The 22,582-nt window shown below is 38.5% G+C and overlaps 1 protein-coding gene across 1 annotated transcript in view; it reads right to left on the bottom strand.

Moving 5' to 3' along the window:
• Positions 1-22,582, bottom strand: part of KIF21A (kinesin family member 21A) — a gene marked incomplete at its 5' end in the record, with an annotated part of 49,194 nt that overhangs the window by 7,308 nt on the left and 19,304 nt on the right. Inside the window, 17 exon segments of the mRNA XM_010131433.1 lie at positions 4-123; positions 664-774; positions 4,749-4,966; positions 6,441-6,495; positions 6,705-6,765; positions 11,162-11,182; positions 11,692-11,857; positions 13,594-13,695; positions 14,517-14,717; positions 15,282-15,435; positions 16,019-16,230; positions 16,333-16,401; positions 17,069-17,176; positions 17,568-17,767; positions 18,695-18,883; positions 20,126-20,243; positions 20,427-20,511. Coding sequence (XP_010129735.1) covers positions 4-123; positions 664-774; positions 4,749-4,966; positions 6,441-6,495; positions 6,705-6,765; positions 11,162-11,182; positions 11,692-11,857; positions 13,594-13,695; positions 14,517-14,717; positions 15,282-15,435; positions 16,019-16,230; positions 16,333-16,401; positions 17,069-17,176; positions 17,568-17,767; positions 18,695-18,883; positions 20,126-20,243; positions 20,427-20,511 — 2,190 coding nt within the window.

Here is a 22,582-nt window from a genome sequence, read left to right as displayed (position 1 = left end):
TGCTGAACTGATGTGTTTCCCTGAGAAACAGTAAGACGACTAAAAACATTCATTTCATTACGGGGCCGGCTTGGTGGGGAAGTAGGAGGTGACAGACTAGCCTCTGGGGGTCCAGAATCTGAGCTACAAGAAAAAAAGAACATCTTCTTTAAAAGGTTATGAATGGTTAGAGAAGTTAAATGCAACATGCCTCAAATGTTAGATGCTCTTTTCTTAAATGAATAAATAAAATTATAATGCTAGCTACAGATGTTTCCCAGAGAAGATAAACTTAAGACCACAAACTCCTGCAGAATGTTCTAAACTTATGTGCTAACAATAAAAGATCCAAGCAAAAAAAAAAAACTACACATGGAAAAAGAAAAAAATCTTATAAAAATTGTAGTTTCTCAGAGAAATTGATGACTTCCATTGCAAAAAGAAAAAAATCATTTACAAATGCTCTAAAGGACATTCTCATGACTCTGCTCCTGAATTATTCTGTAAAACAAAATACTCTGGAAAAAGAATCCCCCTCACAGAAGCTGAGCAGTGAATAATTTCACTGCCAGCAATAAAAACTGTCCTAGAATGAAAGAAATAGAAAAATACAGATTTATTTTTCTAGAAAATATACCCAAGGTTTACATTATTTCAGAGAAAATGAATTTAAAAGGATCTTACAGTTTTTGTTCTTTTGCCTTTGTCTTTTCCATTGTTTTCTCATAGGCTTTTCTCTTTGCTAAAGGTGAAGGCTCAGGTATCTTCTTCTCTGACAGCGATGGCTGTCTAGAACTAAAGCAAGAGGAATCATTATTTTACTTTAAGGCCCTTTACAAAATTGTTTTTCTTACATTAGCTGTCATTCTCCCACTCAGATTTCAGAGCATGCTTTATCTATTATTGTGTCTCTTGAATCTATGGGCTCTAAATTTGTTCTCACATTTTAATATAAAAACTAAGTTTAACTTCCATAGTTCATCAACATAAGAGACAGATACTGAATATCCAAAGGACATCTCCTAATTCATTAATAAGAGACTGACTGAAAGAAAGAGTCGCATCTCAAATTAAGACCATAGAGAAGATGGAAGGTCTGACTGAGATCTAAAATTTTGTATTCCACAACCTTCATCTACAATACACCACTAACAGACAAGATGAACAGAGAAATCACGATGCCATTTACATATGAATTAAACCTTGCATTAACATATTCATGTTTCAATATCAAATTCAAAATTAGGAAGTGAGGAAAAAGTATTTTCCATTGACAGCCTGACTATTTTAAGCAGAAGCTTGGCTTCTCTTCATCCCCCTTTCCCTTCTTCCTCACTTTCCCACACTCCTGTCTATTTCTTTCTCTGAAATTATTCCAGTTCACACTCTTTGTGGTCTCTCTCAACCTTTTACTCCCCATTACAAATAATGAAACGATCAAGGGTGCGATATTAATGCTGACGCCCAAATGTCATCGTTTCTCTACAGTCAGATAAAAACAGAAGGGAATCCGGATGTTCTCCACTCCTGTTTCTCACCACACCAGCTGGACAATTAGAAAAGCAACATTTGCTTTGGTTTACGTTTTTTGTGCATTTAGTTGTTTTTAAGGACCAGAAACGCTCACTAAAAGAGAGGAAGTAGATTATGAAAGTCCTTTTGTGCCACACAACTTTATTAATCGGACAAAGTTCAGTTGGCAGGCACTCCTGTTTCTCACCACACCAGCTGGACAATCAGAAAAGCAACATTTGCTTTGGTTTACTTTTTTTTGTGCATTTAGAAGTTGTTTTTAAGGACCAGAAACGCTCACCAAAAGAGAGGAAGTAGATTATGAAAGTGCTTTTGTACCACACAACTTTATTAATTGGACAAAGTTCAGTTGGCAGGACACCTGCCTGACATGGTTACTAGCATCTGGTCTCAGAGCTCTACAGGCTCTGGATCTATATAGCTGAAGAGGAAGTCTGTGATACATAAAATCCATCTGGGGAACGGCATGCAGAGTAATATGATTTAACCAGGACCACACAACAAAGAACAGCTACTTGACTCAAATAGCTGAAACCACCTGTGTCAAGCGATCACACACTAAGCACTAGTCCTAATTGAACAGTGGAGGTTGTACCTGTAGGACCTAGTGCCAAGAGTTGCATGCTGACCCTAGAGTCCTCCCAGCAACTTCAAGAGACAGGAAAAGGAGGACCAGTGACAACCTGTCTGGTTCTGCACAGATGCCTGGCAGTTAATGACAAAAAAGAACGAACATGGGTTCAATTCTCTCCTCAAGGCCAGAGCACCCATTTCTCTGCAGGGCCACCTTACCTCTAGGCATCCTCTGCAAAGGTCATAAAAAGAAGGCAAACTTTATGCTGGACCAGGATGCATTTAGGACTGCAGAAATCCTCAGGTCACAAAATCCTATGATTAGCCTCATAGCTACATCTTCCAGCAAGGATGACAAACTTCAGAGTCTCCACTACCATCGTTACCTATGTGTCTACTGAGCAGCTACCAGATTAAATAAACCACACCAGAAACCGGAACCCAAGCTCCTCTGCCTCATGTCAGCATCCTGCATACTCAGACATGGAGCCAGATCCCTCTTTCCCACTCTCCACCTGCCCCTTGAGTCTTTCATTTTTGACTCCACAGTGGCACATCCTCAGAAGATGTGAAAAGCATGATCATACTATGAATTCTTTTTGAAAGCCTAGAAATACAAGTAATATAGAAATGCAGCAGTCTTGCTGGAACAAACTTCCTAAGCTAGATGTAAAATACAAGTGTACAATGTCAACAACCTGAATGAAAAGGAGCAACCTAATTACAGGTTTCTGGTGCCCTTTTAGGTTACCAATATCAGAGACATCTGAACAGAGCTGTCAAAAGACCTACAGGAGACCACCCTATTCTGAAGAGAATGCTACAGATGAGTTGAGCAAAGGACAGCAGCACTACACATCTTCATAAACAGAATTCCAACCAAGCTAGTTGTTGCCCACATGTATTCAGGTGCCTCTGTTTTGGATCATTGTCGCTGCTTCCACACACATGAATGCCACTTTAAGCAGCACAAGGGACATAATTTTACTTCAGGTAAGACCACATTCTGCTCCAGAAGAATGTATTTTATTACAAAAGAAATAATGGCACTATAAGCCCATGGAGGAAGACCAAATGGCTCACAAAGAAAACTTTTCTTCAATAATGACCAGCAAAACCAATAATACTGTATAAAGTATACTGAGGTCTAGTTTTGAAAAAGTGTTTCAATTACAGTGAGGAAGTCACTGCAGACTGTGGGCATTTTTGACCACTTACCTGCTAAAACAATAAATCAATAACCAAAAATATATGTGAGGCCTACCGCTGATTGAACTGATTTTCTGACATCACATAACTCTAACGTTCTCAGAAAGAGCTTTTGGAAAATCCTGGTTTGCCTCGTGGCTGGCTCACTTTCATGAATGGATACATTCTAGAAGATGGAGTGAGGCAAAAGCTGGTATTACCTGAGTCTTGGATGCCAGGTCATAACACTTGACGTTTTAAATCTTGAAGCTTCAAAAGTCTCTAGTGATCTCACACTAACTGATGAAACAAGCGGGTTTCTTCACCTATCCTAACCCCCAAGAGCATTCTTTCCAAGCAGATTCTACTTGTAAAATGCACTGAAGCCATCAGCATGGGTTAATAATTGCTGTGAGCAGTGTTTTACTGTTCATGATTGCCACCTTAAGCACATGCTAGAAATACATAGTAAAAATAATACACATTGCAGATGTACATTAGATGGAGACGGCTGTAAAAACATTATGCAAGTAGGACAGATGGATAGTGAAAGATGCCTAATTCCAGAATCTGTAACATGAAGATAGCTAAGGGATGCAGTTTTTCCATGTCGCCAAACGTGGCAAGTGCGTACAGTTTACACATGAGTTTGTGCAATATAGGAGCTAATACCTAAAAAGCCAAGAAAAGGCTCTCCAGCAGTGAATGGCTAATAATCAGCAGTGATATTGGTAGATATAAAACCAGCAAGAGCAAGTGAAAAAAGGAGAGTGCATGTAAGAGACCTGCTGGTCCCAAAGACAAAAAATATTTTTAGTTTTATTTGGCACCAGCTAATACTTTGTTAGTAAAACTATTCTGCAGGTAAATGCAACCTGCAAATAGAAAGGATTTTTGAGGATTCATAATATCCAACGTGTTTCAGCTTTACACTTGCATGCCCTATTATTGTATAGACTTCCTCATTTTAAGCATAGTCTATACGAGATGACTCACAGAAAGGTTTTACCTATTAGGACCATATACAGATCGTATCACTACATTATATAAAGTTTTGAGGTTGAGGTTTTGGGGTGTTCTGGCTTGGTTTCTTTCTTTTAATCTCTGCTGTGCTAAGCACATTCTCTCTACCTCCCTAGAATGTGCATTTCCCATAGCACCAATACAGCAAAGTATCCAAGGTACTAAATGGATTTTTCCCACTACTGAGAAAACAAGGCTACAATAATTTTACTATGACAAAGAAACTTAACAGAACTTGTATTTTCCGTAAGAAACACGTTACTGACAACAGTGCATTTATACTTTCTGGAGCAGTGATGGTAGAAAAGGAGGAGGAGCTTTGACAGTATTATTTAGTAAGCTTCAAGTATATCAAACTCCTTTGTAAAGTTAAAATAACAGATTACAGGAAATTGGCAACATGCATTTTTTTTAAAAGCAAAGGATAATTAGTACAGCATGGCCAAACTTACATGCTGCCTATCTTAGAAGGTAAGCCAGATGGTGGGGGAATAAACTCTCTGTCCCTAGCAGAAGTATCATTTGTGTCAGCAGTGATCCCACTGTCTTGCGTTTCTGCAAGTGACGCAAGAGTGGCAGCCAAAGTAGAGTCTGCAGCACTACTGTCAGAGACTAAGTCGCTGCTGTCTGCATATAGCAATTCCATCTGGGTAGTGGTCCTCCGGCGAGCCTAGAGACAAATAAAAACCAAGCTGTGACTTAAACATTTCATACTATGTGTCAAGAGTGCTACATTTAGCTGGTAATTAGCATCCACTTCAATTCACTTGGCGACAACCTTTGGAAACTAAATCAAGGAGCTCAGCTCTACTCTTTGACGATGTTTGAGAGGAGGCAAGTCAAATTCAATAGCATGAAACACCAATGTGACAACTGGTTTCCAAAGATATCCTATCAAGCAACTACAACTTCCTGTTGGTACTACAAGAGTAAATTATTACTCAAAGGTTTATCCAAATGAAACATTATAAAGCAGAGAGGAACAAAGCAAAGTATAAATTCTTACACTGATGCTTTTGATATAAAAACTCTGCCTTTTACTTAAGCTTATGTCACTTCGAAAGTAGTTTATGACAACATGAACTAAGATTCACTCAGCATTTCAACAATTTGAAAACAACACAAAGGAGTCAAGCTCTGTGCAACACAGTCGTTCTTAAACTGATCATACATGTTAGGCGTAACAATGCTGTGCAATTAAGCTCCATTCCTCAGGGAAAGAAAGGCCACTGGGAAAGACAAAGGTCCAGTCTGAACAGAGACGTGTTACTTTACACCAATACTGTTAGACCAAACTCAGTTTACCTGCCCAAAGAGCTGCACACGAATGAACACCACCAATAATGCAACAGCCAACCTAGTGTAACGATGCTGTGCAATTAAGCTCCATTCCTCAGGGAAAGAAAGGCCACTGGGAAAGACAAAGGTCCAGTCTGAACAGAGACATGTGTTACTTTACACCAATACTTTTAGACCAAACTCAGTTTACCTGCCCAAAGAGCTGCACACGAATGAACACCACCAATAATGCAACAGCCAACCTAGACATATTCCTCCAAAGCCAAATGCAGTTAGAACAGTGGAGGCTAAGCTTCTATTTACTTTGCAAACTTTATTTATGCTGCTGTGAGCACAGAAGCAAAATCGCAATCAGTGAGCATGTTTCCAATTCCCACTGTCATTGGTACTACACTGCAGCCAGCCTAGATACAATTTTCCAATGCCAACAGCAATTAAGAGCCTGGAGGTCAAACTTCTATTTTTTAAACTTCATTTACATTTCTGTGACCACAGAAGTGAATTGCAAACAATAAACGTGTTCACAGTTCTCACTGACATTAACATTAACCTGCAGCCTAACTAACACTGAATTGAAAACCTACTTCAGTTTGGAGTGCTAGTAATTGGAAGAACATCTCATTCTGAAACAGTAAAAATTCAACCTCAAAATACCAAAAAAGTATATACCTATCATTGCTTTTCAGACAGCAATATCACACATGAGCATATTTCATACAAATCACACAGACAGTACATCAGTTCACCTTTTGTGTGTGTTCGATCATTAACCTCTCCAGAACAAAGCAAAAGCATTCCCCAGAAGGTGCCATTGAAGTATGAATTATCATCATTGCACAGCTTACCTTGCTTTTAGGTTTGACTTCACCACAAAGCTTCAAAAGATCTGAAGACAATGAACTAAAAGAAAAATTGCATCACACTTAGAAAATAGACATACTGTTCTGGAACATTTATTTTTTGATTCTTCTTTCTACTGAAATGCTGTGCAAAGTGGAAACAAACACTGGTGGTAGCTTGTAATGGATACAAGATGCATTACAGAAATGGAAAGTGCCAGTAATTTTTCTAGAACCAGATCCAATTACCTGTTAACAAAGATTGCTCACCTTCCTTCTGTCCCAGGACTATGCAACGGGGCCTCCTCATCAGTACTGTCTTCCAAATTTTCTAGAAAGTTTCCAAAAGAATAATGTTAGCCTGACCAGCTACAACAGGTTATGAAGGTTCTAAGTGGTATACAAAACAGCTCAGACAATGTCGAATGTAGACGAACAGCACATGAAAGTTGTGGGTTTTTCAAAAATCTCTCAACTATTTGCTAGCCAGTCCCCACTGAACTTTCTTGGTACCTATTTTTCACACAGTCTTTACATATCATACACCTTGGCACATTGTGCCAAATACAAACTTTCTTGGTACCTATTTTTCACACAGTCTATATAAATCATACACCTTGGCACATTGTGCCAAATACGGCCCTCTATTTATTGCAGCAGAGCAACAGGTATAACAGAAAACAAGTAATAAATTCTAGAAAGAAACCTGGAAGAAGGACGATAAAGCAAAGGAAATTAACTGCAAGATATGGAAGAGACAGGATGTAAATCAGACACTAGAGATTTCTCTGTCCTCTTTTTTTGTTATCTTCTTGCTCCAAGACAGAATCAGCCTGGTTATAACGGAAAAATAAAAATTTATTTTTACCTAGCTAGTGAGCTGAGGCTCAGCCTCAGCTTATATGGAATGGCACTGTTTGGGCCGATGAGAAGCAAGCACTTTAAAATATAAGCATTTAGGCTTCAAAACAGGATGATGACAACATTTGATACTGTAGAACTGCTTCCTAAAACAAGATGGTGTTGAAGTTAATCGTAAAATGAAGATGTTCAGCAGAAATGCTCCTGAAGTAAAATGGGTACACAAGCCTGTCCACAGGAGACCAAACCAGCATGCATGTCACACACTAACACTGCCAAACATCCAATTAACATGTCGGCATGCAAACGCTACAAAAGTAAGCTGAGGCAACCAGTTCAGGGCATATGTAAAGTCTACTCCAACTGCTGGGAAACCAAATCCCCTAATTTGCATATTATTCCAATAATACATTGTAGGCATCATTGAAGGACATAGCTAATATACATTCCTGCAAGCAGAGTTCCTTATTTAACATAATCATGAAATTTTAAGGGTTAAATGATTTTTAATGACATTCCATCTCTTTATCAGAGATGCTTTAAGTCTATTTACTTAATATCTGCCAGAAAGCAGATATAATTTATAATGCATAGAACCAATATTTTTTGATACCCACATTCAAAGAGGTTTGTCTATGTGTACATTTTATGTGCAAGTCTCTGATTTGGAGAAAGAAAGGAAAGATGCGTAGTCTCCAGCTGAGTTCTGAGAGGAATGAAGAAAAGAAAAATACTGCCTTCTTGTGTATGTTGCACGTAAAAATGTTTCCTAAAAAGTGAAAATCATACATCAATCTAGTACCAACACTAACAATGCACTTCAGAGGTACTCAACTGCTCTTAGTCTTAACGATGTAAACTTAATTATCAGAAGCACAACAATATTATACAGAAAGCAGGCTCACAGGAAAAGCACTCTGACCTTTTTTGCTCCATCCTGGATTCAAGTTCACATTAAACCTTTTCTATACGTGCTGCTATTCTACATCTTCTACAGAGGAAGCGATCTAGAGTACTGCTCCTTCTAGCAAAGCACAAAAGCAGCATCAATAATTTTTTTTTTTTTTAATTCAAGATTCATATAGAAAGGAAAGATGCGTAGTCTCCAGCTGAGTTCTGAGAGGAATGAAGAAAAGAAAAATACTGCCTTCTTGTGTATGTTGCACGTAAAAATGTTTCCTAAAAAGTGAAAATCATACATCAATCTAGTACCAACACTAACAATGCACTTCAGAGGTACTCAACTGCTCTTAGTCTTAACGATGTAAACTTAATTATCAGAAGCACAACAATATTATAAAGAAAGCAGGCTCACAGGAAAAGCACTCTGACCTTTTTTGCTCCATCCTGGATTCAAGTTCACATTAAACCTTTTCTATACGTGCTGCTATTCTACATCTTCTACAGAGGAAGCGATCTAGAGTACTGCTCCTTCTAGCAAAGCACAAAAAAGCAGCATCAATAATTTTTTTTTTTTAATTCAAGATTCATATTAGGGTGATGTTACTTCATCCCCTTCTCAAAGAACTTGTGATCAGCTTTTATGGGCAAAGTAGAAAGTTTGAGATAACCACAAAAAAAAAAAAGGTATTTTAACTGCAGGCTCACATTCACGTGACCTGACATGTTTGTCTTCAGTTTGTCTGCAATTCAGAACAGGAAGACTGCACAAAGCCCCCACGTAGATCACAGGAACAATGAAAAGAAATGAAAAGAGGCACAACAGCAAGATTCTGCAAGACGTCCTGAGCGAGAAGAGATCAAAGGAGCAATAAAGTTAGTAAACACAGTACAGCTTACGAGGGGCAGCTGAGATGACTGCTAGTAAACCAATGACTGAAGAACAGTAGAGAGCTTTCCTGATGACTTGTCTTCATCCTCATACAGAGGCAAGTGGACAGTACCAGTACAATGCAGTAGACCAGCACAGTTCACTCAGAGGAATTTACGGTTGACTAGCCTTCTCAAGATCTGCACATACATGGCTGTGAGTCACATCCATGAACATCCGGATGTCACAGGTAGGAATCAAAAGCAGCTCCTACAGTTCTGCAGAAAGGAGTCACTCCAGCAATGCTTCGGGGTCATGTTAACTCTCCACAAGAGCAGATGGGATAGCAAATGGCAACCAGCTCATCCACACACAGGACAGGTGTGCATTCAAAACCCATTCTGAAGGTCAAAACCTGAGATAGTGGTGGGCTTTGTTGCAGACTGAACCATTTTCTTAAGCCTAGCTTGAATGTGGATGCAAAACTACACTGGGGAATGCCCAATCTTCAAGCCAAGGGTATTCAAATGTTTAAGAACTTTCAGAGATATCAGAACTGAAAGTAGACAGCAAGGGAATTGTTCACAAGCACCCTGGAAGTGCAATTTCTCTGCTTGGAATGGTGCTGGCTGGATTCTGCCACTGAGCTGCCAGGCAGCTTGGTGACATTGGTCTCAGCATCTGCTCCTACCCACACTTCCACCCCCGGGAATTGCCTCAGTTTTCCAGGAAGCCCCTGTACCAACAGAATTCCTGCCAATCAGCTTGCAATCCCAGCCTCAAAGCCTCTCTACAACAGTGTCTGAACCCCCTGCAGCTCAACAGGTTTACCCACTAGTGACCTACAAAACACAGACTACCAGCAGCTTGGACTTCAGTGTGCACTGAGGTTAGTATGGCAAACTCAGCTGAGATGCACCCACAGGGAAGTTCCCTTCCTATAAAGTGTTAGCATAGCCCTGAGTGGCTTGGGTGTTTTAAAAACCTTAGTGCATGCTTGCAAAGTGTTAAAAAGCTTCTTTAATGACATTTATTCTACAAAAATATTGACAATAGAGCCACTGTATAAATGCATTTAACAAGTGTCTTTTCACTGTTGCAGATGCTGTTAATAAGTAAGAGCCTGCCCAGAGCTAAAGAAAACGCAGTGCTAACCTCTGGCTGGAGAAACGCTGCTCTCACTCCAACAGGGGTGAGCACACACATGCACACACATTAAGAGTCTATTCTAGATACACTGTGATATCAATAACCACTGAAGTTCCTGCATAAATACTGGCTGTATGCAGCAAGATGCCCTAACACAGATCTTCAGGTGTCATCTGTCAGGAAGCTGGCAAGGTTCCCATCAGATTACAACAGATGACGATCTCTACAGTTTCGAGCAGTCTTGTGCTTTTGAAATGTTTCAGATGCCTATGCAAACTAGCACAGGACAGCGTAAGGGGATTAGAAGTAACACAAGACAATACGAAAGGAAGTGTTACTGACATCAAGAACACGTGTTTTCAGGTCTCAAACATCGCCAAATTTGTGGCTAGGAGCAAGGAAGGGGAGAAAACAGGCGTAATTTATTTGGGAATCATTTAAAAGCAACAATAACAAAAGACTCATCTCCTCAAAAATCAGTGAAGTCAGTAACTAAAACAAATTGGAAAAGTGAGATATAATCTGCATTCTGTACAACATTTACATTACAAAATGACCTATCTGCAAAAGGTTAAAAATGACCTGCGTGTTAGGAATTACTTTTTTACAGACCTAAAAAGTTGAGCAGGACTGGTCACAACTACAGCAGTATTACATCACAAAATAGCTTTATGTAGTCTGAACGTACTGCAGATTCATAAGCAGCAAGTCAAACTTGAAACACAGCTCTTCTGACTGTGTTGACTTATCTGACAAATCTAACATGAGGACTCTGAGTGGTTTCAGAAAGGAAGAAATGCTCTAAGCTCACGATAATGAGTACATTTACAGAATAGTTCATGCAAACTTCACACATTTGCAGATTCTAAGATGCGCCAGTTAGTGAACATGAATGAATTAGTAACTCATGCAGCTGTACAGTACACAGAAAGCTAAACATACTTACCCAGCGGTATGCTATCTAGGTCTGTGTAAATAACAGCAACAAGGAAACAAAAGCAACACTCCAATCAAAACATATCCATTTATAAAAAGAAATAAAACAAAAGTACCCAAATGTATTCTAAATTTTTCTTAATATCATTTTGTGAGAAGTAGAATAGATGCCGTAACAGATGTACGATGTCACTTTCAAAAACTCTAACATGTGATGATTGAACAGGATCACATATTTAGAATTTCATTTTCAGAAGTTAAAATCATACCAAATTGTAAATGCCTATACTCTTTTGTTAAAAATAACAAACAGATTATTAAGAAGTCTCAATAATGAAAAAAAAATTATTTCCTACATTTCACTGCTGAGGGGATATACTTAAAAGTTATAGACATGCACATCAATTGTGAAATAGAGTTTAAAATATTAAAATACAGCATCTATTCAGAGAAGAAATAGCCTAGATGCCCAGTACCGCATGCACAAAAGGTAAACATGACATGCAGCTGACTAGTCAGAATACTAGATGACAAAAATACCTTGCAAAGCATGACCCAGCAAAGCATCAAGTTCAGGATTTAGCTCAGCTTTTTCTTTTAGCATATGAAACAGCAGTTGGTTTTGAGTAGCACTAGTGATCTCTGTCTGCTTAAGGCGTCCCTCAAGAACTTTAATCTGAGCTTCTTTCTGAGCTGCTTGGAGACCCTAGGAGAAAAAAAAAATACGAGGAAAAGATGACAAATGCTTTATCACAACTCTTCTGTTACAAAATGAGAATTGCCAAAACTTTAAGAACTGTGAACACAGACAACGCGTACATTGTAACCTTCCTCTCACATCTTAAAGATCAAGTGTCAGCTAAAGGCCCTTTTTAAATTTTTTTTTTTTTTTTAAATGCTCATCAAGCATTCATTTAAATTGTGTTCCTCAGACTTTGCCTTGCAAATATGCACCTACTGGCCAAAGTGGATGTGACTCTGAAGTAAAATCCATAGATTCTTTGCATTTAAGAGTAGCAAGCATCTGAAAAAAATCAATGCCTGCATTTTTCACAAGTCTTTTTTTTATTATTTTTATTACCTACAATACTCTATAACAAAAAACAGCAAAAACCCCAACAAATCCAACCCCAGAACCATAATATTCTCTACAGAACTACCAGCGAACTTTCAGCTTCTACGAAAAGATCCCATGGCCTACCTTAAGGCAGAATCCATTCTAAGGGAGCATCACTACAGCCATGCATTAGCGGGAATTTTTTAGTTGTAGAAAGTGTAGCCAAATAAGTTTACAGAGAATGGTTTCCAAATAGAAGAAACAGTAGGGAAAAGTGAATGAACAACACATCTTTTCAAAGACTTGTAGGATAGCAGAGCACTTTGAGTACAAGCACTTGAGAAATAAATGAATTATTATGGACTTGCTTATTAGAATCTGATTCTATAATGAACTACAACGACATATCAAGGCACATTTTGCATGTAGAAACAGACAGCAAGCATGACCGATTTTATAAGAAAATGTACCTTCCATTTTTCTACATGATAATTACTTATCAGAAAGAGAAGAAACACCTTCACATAATAGAGCTTTTTTATCATAAGGAAAAATTGTTAACCAAGTCAGAGGCACTTTTCTCATACTAAAACTGCTGTAACGAATCAGGTATCCATTCAACCCACCCAATGGCTGAAAAAAAAGAAATCAAAAGATTGATATTTGCAGAAGCCAACGTGATAGCGGGATTTTTCCTTTTTTTCCCTAGTAATTAATAATCTGCATAGTGATGAATCAAAAATGCAAAAAAAGAAGAGACTTCATCAGCAGGAGTGATCCAAAGCCTGTTTCAGTTGCCTTGAAATCTTTCATTTGATGCAACGATGCTGAGCGTGGCCTCTAAACAGAAAAAAGATGCAGCAAGAACATATGAAACACATGTGCAAAGGGTTATGAACTGCCAAATATTGATTTTGAAAAATATTACTCCTCAAGACTTTCAGAAAAAGCCCCTATTGCTCTAATCAAAAGTATAAGTCTGACAAAAGTATGCCATGCATCAGCATAGAACTTTAAAACAAGTTTTTTAAAGGCTCATATTTTTAAGGATGTGGCTGAGCCAGTCTTTAAAAAAAGATCCTAAGCATTCTTTAGGAGCTTGTTGAAAAACAGGGATTTACTTGATTATGTAAAGCTAGTGCTCTTATAGGAGCAACATGAGGTAATTAGAATGAAATCAGCTCTACTGGGAGTTGAAAAAACAGGCAACAGGTTGAAGGGGACAATGGATCTCAAGGGCCTTCACACCGAGAACCAGTGTAACTCAGGAGCATTTACCAGCTTTGCTATGTCTAACACACGTCAGTCAGTCTTGGCGTCAGCACAGCTCTGCTCCCGGTACATGGTACAGTCCTGGCACACACACATTTCACTTAATACATTACCTTATTGATACCCATCGTGAGGAAGTGATCAAGCAAGTATCGAGCTTCTGTCAATGTGCAAGCATTAATCACTGCTGTTACATCCAAGGTCTCGCCCTCTTCCTACATGTACAACAAAAAGACAGTCAGAACACAAAAAACGCCTTTTTTTAATCGTTACGGTAATCATAGAATATAATTAGCCCAAGGTGGGAGAGGGACAACTGAAGTACTGCCATATTAAGTATTACAGTTCAGACTTCATGCCACCGTGTGCCAAGAGACCTAGAAGACTGCATATGCTGGATTCTTCCTGCTACATAATGTAAGGTATGATGCACATTATAAGAGTTTTCACATATGGATTTCACTACCTTTAGTAACATGTAGATTCCTACATCTATTGTAACAGACAATTTACTTTTACTAAACTACTATTTGAAAACGTCAACCCTAAACAAGCAACTTGGCTCTCTAATTACAGAAAGCCACTATTCCATAATTGAAAATATACTAAAATGCCATGTAAAGAATTTACATAATTCTCACATACCAAAACACTTAAATATATTTGAAGTACACAAAACCAATATAAGGGAGTGGAAACATATCAACAGATGAAGGAAGAGGATACACACTGATAGTCTTCAGTCCCAAGAATTATATTAATGCCAGCAGAATAGAAAGCATCAGCTTTGACATTTAAATGCTTTCCAGTCTTAACTTTCATTACACTATTGACATTAAAACTCAGACCTGAAAGTTCAGTTGTACAAACACACTTCATTTCAAGCTTCACCCAGATCTTAACCAATTATCACTTCCTGGTTCAAAAATTATATAGACAAAATAAAATTTGTGTCTAAATGAGAAGGTTTTCAAGGCTAATACAGCTGGTTTTTCTTTTCTCTGTTTTACTATTTTTGCATTATTATTTGACCCACCTTTGCTTCCTCCATTTGCATAATGTTTGCTTGGCAGTCAGAAATGCTGTCATTAATGTAGTCTATATTTGCAGTTAGTGATTCCATCTCTTCATTTATGTTTTGAACGTTTCTATCTGCTTCACTTCTGTCCCCATCCTTGATGAGCTTCTCCCTTTTCTTTGAAAGTTTCTCTCTTCTTTTTGTAAGTTCTTCACGTTGCTGTTTTCCCCAGAGACATAATATCACATAAAAAGGAATTAGTAAACACTTAGGGCATTTAAGTGCCTTTTTATTTTGTTTTCCTTTCCTGGTATACTTTAACATATCATGATTTCTACAGGAAGAAGTTATACAGGTGAATATATTAATATCTTTGCACATGATCCCATTAATGTGCTTTTTATTTCTTACTAAGCACAGAAACCCCATGGCCCAGATGCTTAATGGAGTTGTTAAGAGTATCTTCATTGACTGCAATGGATTCCGAGACACTCTGCCTATACCACCATCACAGCAAATGTAAATGCACTGCTCTCTATTTAATATGATGATACAGCCAAGAGCGCACAGTAGATCACCCACCGTAAGTAACCGGTTCATATCTGCCTACTAAGCACAGAAACCCCATGGCCCAGATGCTTAATGGAGTTGTTAAGAGTATCTTCATTGACTGCAATGGATTCCGAGACACTCTGCCTATACCACCATCACAGCAAATGTAAATGCACTGCTCTCTTTATTTAATATGATGATACAGCCAAGAGTGCACAGTAGATCACCCACCGTAAGTAACCGGTTCATATCTGCCTCCATATTGGAAATGGTCATCTTCTGCATAATGATATCAGTCACTCTGCGTTCAAGTAACTGCCACTTCATCCTGGCTGCCCTTGAGGAGTAAACTCTGCTTGTCACTGTTTTCCGCTGATACTTCTTTCTGTGATAAATTCAAGAGAAACATACAGCTAAATCTAAAGTACACGGACAACTTAAAAATTCGTTCCAAAATTTCTTGCAGTTTTTCATTGCACCAGACAGTTACCTGTAACCAGCCCTGAACTCTATTGCACTCTAATGTATTGTATTCGAAACACAGTATCAAACGCCTTATGATTCACCATTGAAATGGAATGCCACCTAAGAGTTCTTCCCTATTTCAGAAGGGGTTCTGCTTCAAACCACAGTGGGAGACCGATAAATGTATTTCCCAACAAGTTTTTCTCTGTATGCTGCAGAACACTGCAGGCATTGGACCACAAAGGGCACTTCTCTTTAAGAGCAGATTAACTGGATTTTGAAATTCTTAACGTGACTTGCTCTTTAATGCCATTTTATTCCACACTGTCTTAAACACACAAACCTCAAATTGCATTTGATAATGATAAAATGCCCATTTTGCGAGCATCACATGACAGTAGTTTGAAAAAATAACAACTGCTGCAATACCTATCTTCACATATTAGGAAGTCCATACAATTTCCAGTTCTCTTAAGAGAGTTCTAAATAGTTTTATTCCTTACCCTGTTCCATTTGGTGCTGTTACAGATAATGCTTGAACCCTTGCAACTGGAATTCTCATCTTCTGCTGTGCTGCTGTTCTTGAACCATCATGTTCAACTGGTGAGCTAGAGCTTGCTTCTTGTATAGGATGCTCAGGCAGGCTCAGCTTTCGACTGACTTTTCCTGCCACTTTATCAGACAGAGGCCTTACTTGCCGACGAAGGGCTGTAACCTGAAACAGAGTGCAGACACAATTATCTCTCCCCAGAACTACGTTGTTACCGCAATACAATATCATTGTTTTCCAAGATGCATTACTCTTTTACCACAATACCTCTTCAGTTTTGCGACGTAAGATAACTTCTTGGTTTCTTTTCTGAGCTTCCAGAAGCTTGAGCTGATGCTGTGAAAAAATACAAGCAACACATATTTTTTCCATTATCTGCCACAAAGACTGCATTGTATATAAAAAAGCCCCTTTTACACACCAATACAAGTTTGCAAAACCGTTGCAACATCAAATGGCCAATCACAATTGTTTCTTGCTCCTTCTAGCGCAGAATGGAAATAAATGTTTCACTACATCGAAAAGAATATTTGCACCCAAGAAAGGTGGTACCAAGTTTTGTGAAGGTTCACTAATAAAAGAATACTGATACACATATTCAGTAAGTCTTTTTTCTGTTGCACTTATCTGAAGCTAGGAACTGAGTTATCATAAAAGTCAAACCAAATCATGTGTGTTTTGAATGGTGAAAATATGCAGGTACATGCCTGCCTCAGTGGATGCAAAGACACAGGGTCTGCGCCTGCAAGCAGATGCACATCAAAACGATACTTATTCCAAATGAAAGTTCTTTATCAGGCCTCCTCCGTGCAGCAAGTCCGGAAGGAGAGAGAGAAAGCTTCCTCCCGGCTGCGGGGTTTTATAATCTTAACACGTAACACAGCACCTGACCCCTCTTGACCAATTAAATGTGGGGTCAGAGCACTTGCAGGAAATAATTCCATTCGTCCATTTCCCAAAACAAGGAAGTTTTAGCCCAAACCGGGACATTCTGTCAAATCACCTCTCGTTTGCGTTGCTCCTTTTTAAGCTGTGCAATCTCTCTATTTCTTCTAGATTCAGTCATTCTAGCTTTCTCCTGCTCTTCTTTCATTTGTTTCATCAAACGAACCTGTAAAGAGGTCATCACTTAGAAAAGCTATTTACACTGCAGTTCTGTTCCCCGCCCTCACTCATACAGAGTTTCTTCTTCAGATTGCCATATTCCAGTCTATTACATGCTTTTAGCAATTTATCTCCTCTAACTAAAGTATCTTCTTCACTCAGTGCTGGATAAAAGCTAATAAGCATTGCAAGCTTCTCCATGTTTGATACTGCAATTTCTTTTCATTAAACCTACACCCCTGCCCCCCAGGAACAGCCTAATCCTCCTATCCGTTCTGTTTTCAGACTTTCAAGCAGCTAACAGCAAGAACAGAGTTACCTGGTAGATAAACGCACAGGAAATTTCAACCCGTTTTCTGGTATAAACGCTCAGCGTACTTCAATATACTGAAATATACCTTGGTTTTCTTCATTTCTGTCACCTCCTGCTGCAGTTTCTTCAATTGCTTTTCATATTGAGATTGATTTTTAAGCAATCGTGCATGTTCCTTTTGTGCTGTTTGAAGTCTCTGCAGTTCTTTATTCATGGCTTGGAGTTTCTTTTCGTATTCTGACTTGATTTTTTTTGCCTTTTCTTCTGAATAAGTCTCTACAGAACCTAGATCGAAAAGGAATTCTTATTCTGCTTTTGTTGAGAGTATTTTTACTTTGCAAGCCACAGCTTTTAGTATTATCTGCAATATCTCTGAAAAATGTAACTTGTCTCTAGCTCCTGTCACCTGCACTGCTTTAAACTTTCTACGTTGTATACATTCTTGGATAAGAGTTCAAGTGTTAACACTTCTTCTAATTTCTTTGCACTAGACAACCAATACCCGAGCACCTGAAGACACAGATACACACATGCTTGTTCACACATACATGCACAAGATCATAACAACAGTCCCAAGAGCCATCAAGCCTACTATCCCTTTTCTGGGATCAAAGAGATCAAAAGGGATTCCTGCTCAAAAGGGAAAGTCTAAGGAAGAATAAGGCAACAGCAAAAACATAAAAAGCATATAACTATAGAGCATATATGGTATATTTTAAAAGAGAAAGAAACAAACAAAACACTTCCCCCAGCACTCTACTGAAGTTCAACTATTTGTGAACTATTCCTGAGTCAGTTTTTCATCTCAATACTATTACATATACAAAGAAGTTTGGTCAGTAAAACATCTCTAAAAGGCCACTGATCCTACTTCTAATTTTTATGCAGAACAAAAGAAAGAGGGGGAGGAAGAAGTGGGAAAGAACTTTAAATTCAGGAACTCTCTCACGGACTATGTTAAAGTGAGAGCTCCTAGAAAACTGAAAATGCTTTATTCAACCAAATCAAATACCAGTAATGGTATCTTTAAACATTTCTCTCAATTCTCACAGCAACTAGAATGAGTAAAGTATGATTCCCTGATATTATGGCTACAAACCTATGTAATGTTTTTTCTGCAATTTCTCATCACATTTGAAAAAAGGAAGTAGCAAACAATTCACTTGAATATCTTACACAGTGTCTAGGTTTAAATGATTTTGTACTTCTCACCTAAGTTTTGAAGAACCTGATCTCTTTCAAGCTGAGTGTCTCGAATTTTATGTTGTAGCATCATTAGTTTCTCTTCATACTGTCTTTTCAGTGTTTGCAACCTTCGCTGGCTGTTCTCCAGCTCATCTATCAGTTTCTGCTTAATGGCTATTTCACAGGTGATATTTGCCAAGTCAGCTTGATAGTTTTCTGAAATAAAAAGTTTTGAGTAATTAACAACTAAGACTTCCGTTAAAGTAATAGTGAGGATCACATAAATATAGATGCCCTCTGCAATGGTAATGTTAGAGTCATATCCTGGCGCATAAATTGTGCATAGCAGAATTCTACACAAACCACAATGCAGCTTATTATTATCTGCAATTTATAATAAAGTCTCCTTAAACACTCTCCCTTCCTAGAAGGTGGGAATACTCATCCCATTTCTAGAAGCAGGAAACAGGTAGGAAAAGATCTCTCTCACTGGATCATAGTTACACCCATATGCTGTAATTACTCACATTTAAATCTCAACATCAGCAATCTGCCCTTCCTCATACAAAAGGCTAATACACTTCAGTCACACCTCAGGGCTGCAGAATAACTGTCATTCATAAACCCAGCAGGCTATAAACGGAAAATCTGACTACTGGCAGACTCCAAGGGGCAGGGGGGGGGTGGGGGCAGTGCTTTCCCTTCTCTAGCTCTTAGAAAGATACAGCCAAAATTCTGAGAAGGGAGGAGAGATCTCAATCACAGAAGTGGAACAGTGAAGGGAATGAGAAGAGTAGGAGGAAAAAGGACAAGCCCACACGATAAGCTTATAAAAATTTAATTTCTTTAGTCCATTAGGTACTTTTTGGGCTTAAGATCATGTGCTCCAGAAGAAAGATGTCAGTTGAGGATTATGGGGGGGTGTTTCAGGTTCTGTGACTCCCGCTAAAGATTTGCGTAACTCACAAACAAGAAGGAATCAGACTTGGTTTGCCCACCTGGCCCAGATCACATGAGAGAATTACCGGTGATGCTGCATATGACTCTAGCAGTCCTAACTTGCATGACACACAAAAATGAGGAAGACTGATGGACTTCTGGCCTTTCAAAATTAAATTCTACCTATTTTCAAATTAGCTGAATGGGAGCTATCACCTTGGTGATTAATCCTGAGACATAAAAATAACCCAGTATTTAAACCTTATACTTTGGATATTCTAAGTAAGGAAGAAATGTGATATCAAACACCTGGTGGCCTCTGCTCAATTTTAAAGCTCTTAGAGGGACTCTCTGTAAGATGTCTATATATGTTTTAGGATCATCCATCACTGGACATAAAATCCAGAGAATCATGAACAGCAGGTTTATATCATGCTACCCTGCCCTCCAAAAACCCAAGGAATGACAGATAGTATTTCTAAAATTCTACTGACAACTGTAAAATCGTACTGACAACACCTTTTTCATCAGAATCTGAATCTGATTCATCTGAGCTTTCAACAACTTCCATGTCATCTTCATCCTCATCATCTTCCTCTTCTTCATCCTCATGATCACTTACTTCCTGAATTTCCTCCTAAAAAATGTGCAAAACAGGAAGATGTTGGAGCATGTCCACACTTTTCCATCTCCCAGCCACTTGGGACTCTCACTGTGAAGCCAGGGTATTCACCTGACCCAGTCCTAACTAACTTCCTATAACCTTATAAATCTTTAAGCAGACAATGACCAAATAAATGAAACACTTCTAAATACTTACTGCTTCCAATTCATTATTTTCTCTCTCCGAAGGGCCTTTCTCATCTCTCTTCTCCTGTTCGTTATCTGTGTTATCCTCTTTAACACTAGTAGAAGAGGCACAGACACAAAATATTCACAAACTGAAATGGCATTTGCTTTCCATCCCCCAAACCAGTTAGTTGTAATTCCAAATCAAGGCGAAAACCAAAGTGTAGTTTGACAAAGCTACAGGTGTTGGGCATGGGTAAAACAGCTTCCAAACTCTCACAGGTAAAAAAGCAATGCTTAATTACACCTAATCTTCGCTTGCAAAGTAATAGTAATGATTAGCATATTGGTTTAGGGCATACTGCACAACTGTGACAGTCAGAATGCACATTTTAAGATACTACAGCAGTACACATTCTGCACAGAGGTTGCAGTGTACCCAGAACAGCTTTCGCAAAGCAAAGAAAGAACATTGTGTGCAGGTACAACATACATTACAGGTATTACTACACTCTCAAGCTGTAACAAAGTACTGTACTTACAATCACCTTAAAATTTATGTATAAGTCTTAAACAATATCCTAATTTATCATACTGTAACTACTGTTTTGATCAGTTCGACTTTGATACCAAGGGAATGCTCAAAACAGGCACTGGTAAACAAACAAAGAGTTGAGAAGTTCTCAATAGGACTGTCTTGAACAGAAACTTTTTCCAACTATTAAGATAATATTTTAGTATATTTCCATGCTTCTGTTTTCCAGACTATGGTTCAAAACTTTTTAAAAAGTATGTTTATATTCTTTCCTCTCTTGGCAAACTGAGCTGTAGTGATGGTTTATGCAAATTACAGCAGGGGTTTTTTGATGTGTTTTAAAGGTTTGGTGTATTAGCCATTAGGGTGAGTTTTAACATTAAGTGCACATTTGAAACATCAAATGCAAATGTAAAATTCAAAAATCAATGGCACTCTACAAATTGATATGGACCAAATGTCAGTCCCTCTGGTGCTACATGTGCAAAACCCAAACCATCCCTGAAAATCGGGAAATTGTGACAGAGGAGAGCTAGACACCATAGGAACTAATAACAAAAAAATGTGGCATAATGTGAAATCCATCCCACCAAACTTCAGCTGCATAAAAGTTTGACAAGTTATGTGCTGTCACTGATCAGACAGGGTACTAGAAATGCACATCCTCCTCCACTGACACCAAAAGGAGCTCAGACTTGAGGTCTAACTCCTAGACAAATACAATACTCATTGCAGTGACAAGAAATATTCAGTAGATTTGAGACGCTTATTTGGCAAGTGACATCTAAAAGTCACCTTTAAAGCAGAGCTCTGGTTAAGTAACACAGTGCTTCTGCGCACAAATGATTTCTCCTTACACTAGTTTTTAACCTGTTCAGTGCTAACAGTTTCTTTCTGCCCCACTCATCGTCAGTAAAACCAAATCCAGATAGAGCTGACCATGTGCAAGGCAGAAAGCTTTTACTTGGACCATCTGAATCCATGCAGCAGCTGCAGAGCCTGGAACTAAAAAGCCTAAGCAGATTTGTTCATATATTCTCATCTCATTGAGCCCACAACATGTTCTGTTTTATGTTGGTTAAGAAGCCTAATGATAACAGATCTTAGCTGCAATCTTCATGCAGATTGAAATGAACCCACAGTTTCCCTTCTGCAGCACACAGCACAGACCTAACCACTACAGAGAATCTGTGTTCTGCCTAATAAAGGGAAGAGACAGGAAGACAGAGAGCCAGAAGCTCTACCAGGCAGAACTGTGCTGCTTAATTTGAGTGCTACTGATCTTTGGTTTTGCACTATCTGCATGAATTCAGTGAGGGGTTTTTTGGATGAGACAGATAAAAAAAGATGCAAGATGCTTTATCTTCCTTTTTAATGACAGTACAGTTCTCTTTTTAGAGCCCATTACTTAACTACTCCCTATGACTAACTTTATGCAGTGCTTTGGCTGAAACTGAACAGAAGGAATGGTCAAGGCTACAATCACATACTTTCAAAAATCAAAGAAGCAGACTCAACTGAGATGTGAAGGTCCAAGGCCCTGATCTCACATGTCAAAATTATTATTATTGTATACTACCTGCTATATATTTCATACCATTTCCGCTACTGTGCCTTCCTCCTGCCTTTCATTCCATACAATGCAAGACAGA

The sequence above is a fragment of the Buceros rhinoceros genome, unplaced genomic scaffold (assembly GCF_000710305.1).
Source record: "Buceros rhinoceros silvestris isolate BGI_N320 unplaced genomic scaffold, ASM71030v1 scaffold2120, whole genome shotgun sequence".
Lineage (NCBI taxonomy): Eukaryota > Metazoa > Chordata > Aves > Bucerotiformes > Bucerotidae > Buceros > Buceros rhinoceros.
Note: the sequence above shows the minus strand (reverse complement) of the source record. Positions and strands in the feature narration are given on the sequence as shown.